Source organism: Thunnus maccoyii, chromosome 14 (assembly GCF_910596095.1).
Source record: "Thunnus maccoyii chromosome 14, fThuMac1.1, whole genome shotgun sequence".
NCBI classification, from domain to species: Eukaryota; Metazoa; Chordata; class Actinopteri; order Scombriformes; family Scombridae; genus Thunnus; species Thunnus maccoyii.
Genome location: NC_056546.1, coordinates 24,922,468 through 24,933,737, shown reverse-complemented (window position 1 = coordinate 24,933,737; position 11,270 = coordinate 24,922,468). Strand labels below are relative to the sequence as shown.

Below are 11,270 nucleotides of genomic sequence, written 5' to 3'. Positions count from 1 at the left end.
TCACCTTGTTGGATGAAATGACTGTAGCCCAGTTGTCATGGAGATGAATCTGTGAACATGCAACCTGAGCAGGGATTTTTGGTTTTGTTAAACTACTATGTCCACAGTCAGGAATGAACTGTCATGCTTAACTTTTGAGCCAACACAGATGAGGAGGCGTAAAAGCGCTATGGTTGAAAATTGAAATTGTAACAGCAAATGAGCTTACTGATAGTGACATGGTTGAAAGCTCTGGAAAAATCGAGTGAGTAGGCTTTGAGTTTGAATTGTTATTGGCCAGCTATCTCCATGGCTATAGAGGTAAGTGAGACATGTTTTTATTGTATTTTGAGTGAACTAACCCTTTCAAGAGAGGGCTTGAAGAGGATGAAGGACTACACTTTTTTGTTTATTCATTATGTAGTTTTTGGAAACACTTGTAACTTTGGTAATGATGTTTCAGTCAGTTCTTTGTCAAAATATTCACTCAAAAGACAATAAAAATGTTACAATAGATTTGACACTAACAGAATATTAGGTTATTGTGATAAATGCCCTACTAGTAGTATTGTAAGACTAAGCACTCTTTAGCCATAGTATGAACAGTACAGTGGAATAGTTACTCACTGCGCATATTAATGGCATAACAGCTCAGTCAAAGCCAGATCACAGGAATAAGCAGAGATAATAAGGACCAAGTGATGAAAATGAGTCACTCAAAACTGCACTGAGAACGGAGGCGTGGAGCCAACTGTGGCATGCAGGCAGCAGCTCCTCTCCTCTGCCAGCTCTGGCTCCTCCGCCAGGAAGGGAGGATTGAGAAAACTGCAGTTCATAATCGCCTTCAGTGTGTCGCCTGTTGTGTGGAGGTGTAGTAGTCATGACAGCCTCAAACACTGGCCAGCACCCCACCACCACCACCGCCTCCCCCGACACGCTGAAGACGGTCGATTGAGGCGCAGAGCTCGCTCTCTTCCCTCCTTCTCTCCGGCGTTGTTTTTGGACCCGAGTGTCCCGCAGTGACCATCGACTGACTGCTGGACTGCAGCAAGTAGTCGACCCCCGTTTGTGCTCGGTGTTCCCCGAGAGCTCAGGCATGCCATATGTCTGGACTGGAAACATTGTTGTCTGGGCTGAAATTCGCTGTAGCTACTACTTGAGGGAGTCAAACTTGATGAAATGGAGACTTCGGGGAGTGATGCGGCGGTCACATACTTGGGGAAAGCTGAAGAAAGAGACGGATATTCTGAACTGGAACATCTGCCTCCACTGCTGGAAGATGAGGTGAGACAGTGGGCTTTATTTGAAGAAGTTGTGATTAAATGCAACGCTGTTAATATATATATATATATATATATATATATATATATATATATATATATATATATATATATATATATATATATATATATATATATTATCTTGACTTGAAAATAACTGTTTTCAATGATTTCAAGTCATTTATGGGGCAACTGGGTGGGCTAAATTCCCCATTACTGTAGCTATTGTAAACTTATATTAAGATGTTTCATCACAGATAGAGCAAAAAAAAAGCTTGCAGACAGTGTCTTCATTGTTCTTTCATGTCTTTTTTAAGCAAACATATTTAATTCATGTTGGTTAAATTACATTAGTTTCATAATTAGGCCACTGAGGAGGATTTTCCTTCAATATCATGATGGTATTCAACCTGATTAGGCTTTTAAAGCCAGGCGCAGAGGCTTCCTTGAGGCCTGGTATTTCTACAATGTTTCAATGGCACCTGAATTTGTCAGTTTATTGTGTAAATGAATGGTGAAACATGCTACTATTCTCTCTATATATATTTTGTTTTTTCTGACCTGTTATGTTTCTTTAACTCCTTTCTATAACTTTATTGATGAGGATGAACAATCTTAATACAAGGTCCATTTAGAAGCTGTTCTGGAGCTTTTCATCACATCACCGTTGACCTAAATGGACCTTGTGTAAGGTTATTTTGTCAACTGACAAGACATCCTTAAAGTGGAAGTTTGGACATCTATAATTCCCTGACAACTGAGTAAACTCCATTAGCAGAGGAAGACCATTCGGTTTGAACAAAAGCTCTAGAGCAGCTACTAAATGGACCTTGTAGTGAGATTGTTTTTCCAATGTCAAAAATTACTTTCCATTATCACTATTTTTGAGCAGATTGGTTACTTCAAATGGAATATTTAGTGTAGTTTAGGATCTGTGGGACATTCTCAACAGAGAATAAATGTCAGTTAAGAGAATTACACAAATGGGATTAAGAATCAGGCTGTACGATCCATCTATGGTCTCAGTTAATATCCTATCAACAAACTGTCTGAATGGAGTCAAACTTTTGAAAGTCAATCCAACACAAATACACCCATCTGTCAGTACTTCGTTCTCTTTCACTGCTCTTCTCGGTCCCAGCGTGCAGACACAGGAAGCACACCACCAGTCTTCTCAGAACCTCAGAGCTCAGAGGCAAACTTATGTAGGACAGCATATTTAACTTGAGGGGGGCGAGAGAGACTTTTAGCTTTCCTCTGCACTGTTCTCAGGGGAAACTGCCTATTTATGGGGCTGCTGCTGCTGCTTGAAGTGGCACTTTTTCTGCCCTGTAATTGTGCTCTATACCCCAATAGATCACATCAATATGCTTTGTTCACAATCTGCAGTTCAGTCTCTTACAAGAGAGTTAAGTAGCAAAACAGATAGGTGCACTTCTCCCGTGGTCATTGAAGGTCTCTTGGTTCACTAACCTGAGGAAAACTCATGTCTAACTCATTCAGAAACACAGTGGTGTGATATAAATAATGTAACGGAAGAAAAAAATGGTAAGTTCATGGTAATGGCTGTACTGGATTTAGTATGTGACAATTACTGCTTTGTGATGCCATCTCTAACCCCCAACACCCCCTACTTCCACCCCTCTATCTGAGCTAAGGCCAGCTTTTGTGTTCACTTGCAATCGGAACAGAAGATCCTGTAATTATCAGACCGCAGCATTATGCTAGATGCTACATGGAATCTCTGAGATCACTGCACTCGCCAGGATTAATGGGGCCATTTGGTAATAGTGGATCATAGATGATACAGTGTGTACATGTGGGGGTGTAGAGTCACTCCATCACTCTATGGCATGTAAAGGATGTTTGTGTGTGTGCAGGATTCTTTGTACTTGATGTTCCAAATGTCCTTGCTGTTGAAGAAAATTCAGGATTTTCTGCAATTAATGTCAGAATTAGGCACGGCTGTAGATTCAAGGTGCTACGTTTATACTTTTTAAAGATTTTGTGATGCATCTGAATAATTACTGTAAAAATACAAGACCATGGTTGAGATAATTTAGCATTTTACAGCAGTGTTGGTCAAAATGAATTCCATACTTTTAATGTGTTAAAATGTTCAGCTTTCAGTTTCTTGTTTTGCAGCTCTGTTCCAACATGTGCTGTGAAATTATCCAACAACTCTCCACAAATGCCGTGATCAATACACAGTCAAATGTGCCAATAGGTTGAAAGACAAGTTCTCGTGTTAAATTATGTTTTGACCTATCATTAGGCCCTGTAGTTGGTACTAGTTTTCATCATGTTGGTATTGTTTATTAATGGTAGTTGATAGGACTAACCCCTTAAATTTGTTGATCTTAATCAACTGTCACAGAACCAACAGTTTAATCATGGTTGTTTCTTTTTTCCCCTTTTTTAATGTCCACACAGCAACTCATAATTAAAACTTACAGTGACAACCTGGATGAGCAGCAGCACTGCTGTGTGCAGGCTATGCTGTCATTGTCCTGCAGAGAGATCATTGCAACCCAGCTGAGATCACTAACAGGGATTCTGGGGTGTTTTTCAGTTTTTCAGACTATAGAATGTGTTTCCTACTTGTTAAGCAACTCTTTGTTTCTGTATGAAAATTTGCCAATACTTACAACTTGCTAAGTAGAGAACAGCATGTCATTTTTATTTTTTTGTTAAAGTCAGGCTCAACCAACATATGTGTGATAATGGACTTACTCTTCATGTAATCTCAGACTGACTCCGTGATGTTGAGATCAGGGCTCTGTGGGGGCCAAACCATCTGTGGCAGGACTCCTTGTTCATTTTTTTTTCTGAAGATAGTTCTTTCTGTGACTCTGGCTGTATGTTTGAGGTCACATGCTGCAGAACAAAAATAACTTTAAAACAACACCAACATATAATTACATATACATGATAAGATTTATTCATGCCACCCACCTCCAAGCAAAAATCTGTCATGTTCAGATCCTCTGGTTGCATCAGCACTGTTTGTTGTGGCACTTCAGCACCACCTCCACCCCAGCATTCACCTGTAGATTTCTCCAGGGGTCAGATGAGAGTGTGTGATCATCACTCTCAACTTCTGTATTTACATTTTAATAAATCAGCTCCACGAGTTGATTGACTGAAATGCAGTTGAGAAGAAAACTCTTATTTGATGCTGTGTTTAGGAGCTTGTCGGGGGCGTAAGAAATGTGAATGAATCTCAAAATATATGATATTCTCCAGAAAGTGTTGGTGTTACATTGAAACACCCAACTCCCTAAATTAGTTAAATCATTGTATTAAACTGTCTTGTCAGATTGGAGTTGGGCTGTTCTATTTCAGGTACAGAACTATCCCAGTCTGACTCAATGGATGTGAATTTTTGAAATAACCATTACTGACCAGTGTTGCCAGATGGGAAATGTTAAAGTATCATACCAGAGGCTTAAAATAATCATATTTTGAGGAAAATATTGTGAGTCATAACCAAGAGAACAAATAGGCATAAATGTGTAATTTTCAGAAAACACGTATTTATTGTGATGAATGACTTTTTGACACCATCTACAAATCTAGCCACATTATTAAAAAAATAAAAATAAAAAATTGCTGACGTAGTTATATGATGCGTGGAAGGGTGTAGTCTGATTGGCTGGGAAGACGTCATGTGAGAAGAGATACATAAACACATATCATACAAATACAATAATTATTGTACATCTGGCAACGCTGTTGCTGACTGCCTGTTGTATTCTGCCTCCTTCTGCTCTGCCTCTTTTGTCAACCTCACTAAGCTACACCCTAATAATGAAAAACTTCAGCAAAAGGCTGAATCATGCTTAAGACAGGGAATTAGTGAAGTGCAAAATGTTCTTCATTAACACTTCACCCCAAGCACTGCATTTAACCATAGAACTGATGCAGTTTAGGTTTCCCCTTTACACTTTCACACAGTTTAATAAATCCAAACAACCCTGCTTGTTTTTCAACCGAACACAGCATTGCATTATGCTTATGGTGGATCTCACAAGCATGAAAGTGCGCATTAGTGTTTCTCCTTACCGGTACGTACCTCTATGTGTGTGTGTCGACAGGAAAACGTGTCTCTGGCAGACATCCTGTCTTTGCGGGACAGCTGTCTGTCTGAGGAGGAGGTGTGGGCGGTGTGTGCAGAGTGCGTTCTGGCCCTGCAGAGCATCAGACCCTCCCACCTCTTCCACACCCTGTGTATAACACCAGACACTCTGGCCTTCAACGCCCATGGGAATGTTTGCTTCATGGAGCAGCTCAGTGGTGAGTCTACAGCATGGACACACTGTCATTTATATATTTGTACAATCATTACACCACATTTAGGATATTTGATAACCCTTTATTTGCACTTACCATAATTATAGGCCCTTCTCTCTGTTTATTATTCTTTGCATGACATTTGTTGGATTATATTCTGTTTCTTAACTGGATTTTAGTTGTAGCAGTCATGTAGCTAATGGCAGCCCTGTTAAATCTTACATGCTACTGATGGGGCTACAGCTGCAGATGTATCAGTTTTATTTATATTTTTTGGCACACTAGCGCAAGTTCATGGCTGAACACTCAGAAGGCAGAAGGAATCTGTTTTATCCCAGATCAAACCTGCATTGCAGAGTTAAGATGTGTGGGGTTGGTTTTTCTGTCCCTTCGTGACTGCAGCTGAAGCTCTCTGTTTGACGCAGATATGAAGCACCTTTTACTTTAGTGATTTGCTGCCCTGATCTTTATCACTTTCAATTTACAAATTCCTGCTTGAAATGACTCGATCAGCATCTCACGGGATCTGTTAAGCTTTGCCGAGGTCTGCAGGTCTGCTCTGATTTGCACAGACGACATCTTTCTCCTTCACAGCTCTGTGAGGCCCCGTCAACGTCGAATGGAAAAAAAAAAATCCTATCAGGAATTATTACCCCTCACCTCTCCTCTTCTTCTGTCTTGTCTTTCTGTCATTCCTTTTTCCTGATATTCTTCATTTTTCTTTCTCTCTCTATCTCATTCTCTATCTTATCACTGTCACTCTCATGCGTGCATACACGCTGTAGCACACACTTATTCCATGCCCTGATGCCAAGTGTCAGAAATTGATAAGTATTGATTAGATCAGAGGTGTCAGAGTTGCCGGGGGGATCGTTGTTGTGGTAACAGCTTGGTTAGCCTATCAGCAGTCAACCTGAGCTCACACATATAAAGTATACTTAAACACACACACACACACACACACACTACACAGGCAGTATCTTTTAAAGTGTTGCATCCATTCTTTATCTCCACACAGATCTTCAGTCAGTAATAGAGACACTTTGAAGCGATGTTTTGATTACTCTGTCAGCTAAAACAGCCTTAAATCCTTCGTAGCCTCATTTGTTGTCATGCTTTATTGGATTGTTTCAGTCCTTCGGCTATGATTCATGCTGTGAATATAGAGAAAGACACCGCAGTGCTCACATTACCCTTCTTGTGTTAGTTGTTCATGCTGAACACAGTGCATCTATATCATTAATCATAACACCGGGCTCCCCGCTTTACTCGCTGCACAGTTTCCCATTGATTCCGCTTAATTGAACTCTTTGTGCGATAGTGATGAAATTTCAAGCTGACGCACAGTCCAATGACCAATCATATGCTCACACACAAACACGCTCTCTCCCTGCAAGGCTGTATAATGACCTTGAGGGCTGTAGTGATGATAGTCGGCGGTAAAACACATACCAGAAAGAATAGCTGTTGTCAGGCCGGCAGAGATATGGATTGATCAGTAGTGTTCATTGCTGCTAATTAATTACTGCAGTAATAACAGGAAGGCAGTTGTGTGTGACTGCGGGTGATGCGGCAGCGTTGGCATCACCCAGCCAGAGTGACAAAATGTCCTTTAATGGCGTTCATACAACGATGACCAAGAAAAACTGCTAATATTCCCATGAGGTTCAGCATCGCAAGCTGTTCCATTTCTGATAATACAGGACCGGCTGTGCTCTGTGGGAAATATGATCAGCCCTTTTTGGAAAGTGTGTTGAATCAGTGAGACTGCTTGGCTCCAACTACCTGTTGTGTTAAAATGCTGTAGGCATACATGACTCACCAAGCTCTCACTATCACCCCGGAGGCAACTGCGTCACTGACAGTAACTGTCTTTTTTTCTCCTCCTTACTCACTGCCAATTTCACCGTGTTACAGTTCCTACTGACTACAAAGAGTTTAATACGCCTGTCCTCCTTTTCAACTCCATCTGTCCTTTTCTCCTTTTGTTTGTTTGAACTGTCAACCTCTTTGAGAGGAGAGGAGGTGAGATGAGAGGCGAGGAAAATTATAAAAGGAGAGGAATAAGGGTAAGAGATAAGTAGAGGAGCGGGGAATGAAGGAAAGGAAAAAAAATAAAGGAGAGGAGAGAGGAGAGGAGATGGAAAATGCAGAGGAGGAGAGGAAAGGAAAGGAAAAAGAAGAGGAGATGAGAAGATATGACAAAAAAAAACAAAGGAGGAGAGAGGAGAGGAATGCAGGAGGAGACATGATGAGATGAGGGGAGAAGGAAAAACCAGAAGAAGAGAGGGAAGGAAAGAGGTGAGGGAAGGAGAGGAAGATGACGAAAAAAAGGAAAGGGTATAAGAGCAAGTGAAAGAAAAGAAAAAGAAGAAATGTGAAGAGATCAAAAAAGCAAAAGAGGAGAGGAAAAAAGCAGGATAGGAGAGGTGAGGTGATGAGAGGAGAAGAAAAAGCAAAGGAAGATAGGAAAGAAAGGTAAGAGATGAGGGGAGGAAAGGGGGAAAAAAGGAAAGGAGAGAGGAGAGGAGAGACATGGAGTCTGGCCTTGCTACACCTGGGAAGGGATATCATAACTCCAGTAGACAAACCCAGATCTGTCATGACCCACTTTACTTCCGTCCTTCCCCTTCCTTTTCTCCTTCCCCTTTATTAACTGTAGGTACAACCTTTTTTCTCCCCCTGTCTCAATGTGTCTCTCTACCTCCTTTGTCCTTAGTCCAGTTTGAAGTGTTTATGTTTGCCTCTTGGTTTCATGTATCTTGTAGCAGGTCTGGGCTGTGGCCTATTTCAGGAGGAGGAGGAGGAGGAGGATGCAGCAGCTCTCCTCTGTGGCTGCTTCGTCTTCTGATCTGCAGATAGCTCCTGTCTTGTTTGTCAGGGATTATCTCTGACACATGAATTATGCAAATGAGAGGAAGCGGTTGCGCTAGCTCACTGGACTGTTTTGGTTCGGCATGCGGGATGCATATTCCTGTGATTTGCATCTCATTACGGTGGATGCTTAGCAAGTAGGTTACAGTTACAGACTTGACGCGGCTATACGACAGAGTATATTCACTGCAAATGACAAATGCATTGTTTGCTCCCTTTTGGTGAGATGATGATGTGTGCTTTTCAGACCTGATTGCTTAATGGTGCAGTTAATTTGTGTGTTCCTCTCCTGCAGATGATCCAGAGGGCTCCTTTGTGCCTCCTGAGTTTGACAACACAGGCAGTACGTTCGAGGTGAGGGATGCTGAATCTCCTTAGAGATTTTAATCTGGTCACAGTTGCACACAGTCACTCCTGGGAGTTACTCAGTATAGCCACACAGTCTCGGGCACCTTGCTGGTGTTTGCTGAGGGAGAATGGGGAGTGTTGCTTGTTCTCTTTCCTCACCTAGAATTCCCCACACAAGCCAACAATCACTCAGTTACAAACTCACCTCTGTCACCTCTATCTGATAATGTGGGAAATAGGGAGGAGGCAGTTGTAGAAAGAAAACTGTGGCTTAGAAGATTATTCTGCTTTAGTACAAATTGGGTTTTTGGGTTTTCATACTTGCAGACCATCATTCCTATTGGAAAAAATAACATACTCATAAAAGTCATTGAATATATTGTTATTAGTTGAGAAATCTGGGAATGTTGTGACAGTGCTAACAAGATTATAACCAAAACTCCAGGTTAGCCAAACTAATTTGGAAGAAAAAATGAAGGTGAATGGTAAAACCATGACACAAACTGTATGTTGTAAACATCAATCACAGTTTTTAAAACCTTTTTTCACTGTTATATTTTGTACTTGATCCAATCTGGGACCCGAGTTAAGACCAGGGCAGGGTGGATCCAAATGTACTTGTTATCAGCTGTGATCAGGTGGTGGAGAGAAAAGTGTTTTTGAGGCAGAGAGATAGTGTGAACTGTGAAGTGCAGGAGAAAGTATATGTATTGCTGCTCTTTCCAACCACATCAAGCTGCTGCTAGTGTTGATGTTTCCTCTCTGCTGTCTGGATCAACTCTGATTATCATCAGGCCCTGGTGCTTTGATTCCTTCTTTTTCTTTTTTTTTAAAGTAGAGTTTATGTACATCAGGTTTGCCACACAGTTTTCCTGAGCAAAGAGGTTTTATTACTAACATTTCGAGTGTTGTCGTTTTCAGTTTGACGTCCTGATGAGAAGTGATGAAGATAATCTGGCTACTAAACTCAGCAATTCACTTGATCAGTACAATGTTATCTGACCTAACAGATGTCCGACCACAGCTACAAAAATAAAACCCCAGATGAAATAAATCAGAATTATTCTTTGAAAAATAACTTTAAAAAAAACAAAACAAAAACAGAATTATCGTTTTTTCATCATCCATTTGAATCTCATGACACGCTGGCAAGACCTGGTTGTTCCTTTGAGTGAGGTTTGGTCTTATCTAATAAATGCAGTATGTATGTATTAATATCACTGGCTCTTGTGAGTTTAAAAAATGTTCCATTGAATTATTTATGCTCTCTCCATCTTGTTGAATAGATCTCTATAATTTTTACATTCATCTTCAGATACCAGCCTATACGTCTGTGTCTATACTCTCGCTATCTGCTTCTTATGTTTCTCACAGTGCAAGTGTTTTTCTCAAGGGAGATATTACCCATGACCGATAAGCAAAACAAGAGTTAAGGCCTTCAGCTGATGTGTTTACTTATCTATTTTGGTGTCTCACAGTGGGATCTGCCTTGCACGTGTGTTTTCCACATAAGTATGGGTACAATCCACTTCAGTTGTTGGAAGTGATCGTTACATCTGGGATATGAACTCAAAAGCACCTGGTTCAAATCCTCTGCTGCCTTAGAGCTTACCATAATATCCAGTGTCAGTGTAGCAAAGCAAAACAAATGCTCTCTCATGTATGTGTACAATACATGACAATTACTGCCCAAAACACTAAGAGGATCCTGCCTTTTTTTTCTACAGTTATTCACAGACTTAGAGTGCTAAAAGCGCGTTTTGGTAAGCTCTGTACTGTAAATTCACAGTTGCAGCTGCTTCCTGATGATAATAGTGTTTTCTGCTTCTTTATTCTGGGCCACAGGGCCATGTTTACTCTCTGGGCTCTACGCTTTCTGCCGCACTGAACTTTGTCATCGAGCCAGAGTTGGAGGCTGAGCTGGGAGTAGAAATCCAGAGGCTGTTGGAGCAGATGCAGGAAGAAAAGCCAGAGGACAGGCCGCTCCTGCAGGTATGAACACCTGAGAATGATTTATAGAAAGCTGCGCGGTTCATCACTATTAGACAGGTGGAATAATCAAAGATCTCATTTCAGCTATTGTGTTATTACAGTGCATATTTAATTAATTAGATATTGATGCAAATTTGATAATTAGTCTTATTACTGTATTTCTTATTTTAAATTTGACGATAAATGAAAGTTTTCCATTGGATATATTGATAATATAATAAAAAGGCATTAAATGAAGTAAATGATAATGAAAATGATTACATGTGATTATTTGTTATTATTATTGTTACTTAGTTCAATTTTCAAACTCTTTTAGGAGCCACATTCATAGGAAATCTACAAAACCCAAAAAAGCATAAGATAGACATAAAACACATAGAGAAATACATGAAACATCATTATGACTGCAGCTGATAATGTGCTTACACAACAAGTGTACTACACTTCATCACCATTCCTTCACAGTCACATGTCCTGTAGAATCACACTCAGTCCATTTGGAGA

At 40.5% G+C, this 11,270-nt stretch overlaps 1 protein-coding gene across 2 annotated transcripts in view; it reads left to right on the top strand.

Moving 5' to 3' along the window:
- LOC121911895 (kinase non-catalytic C-lobe domain-containing protein 1) overlaps nt 1-11,270 on the top strand; it is a 40,336-nt gene continuing 29,066 nt past the window's right edge. Inside the window, exons 1-4 of one of the 2 annotated variants that reach the window (XM_042433831.1) lie at nt 1-1,263; nt 5,357-5,555; nt 8,722-8,780; nt 10,620-10,766. In XM_042433831.1, the coding sequence (XP_042289765.1) occupies nt 1,159-1,263; nt 5,357-5,555; nt 8,722-8,780; nt 10,620-10,766 (510 nt within the window). In that variant the 5' untranslated portion in view covers nt 1-1,158. The remainder of the gene's footprint in view (nt 1,264-5,356; nt 5,556-8,721; nt 8,781-10,619; nt 10,767-11,270) is intronic. The other variant, XM_042433829.1, reaches the window with a different exon arrangement.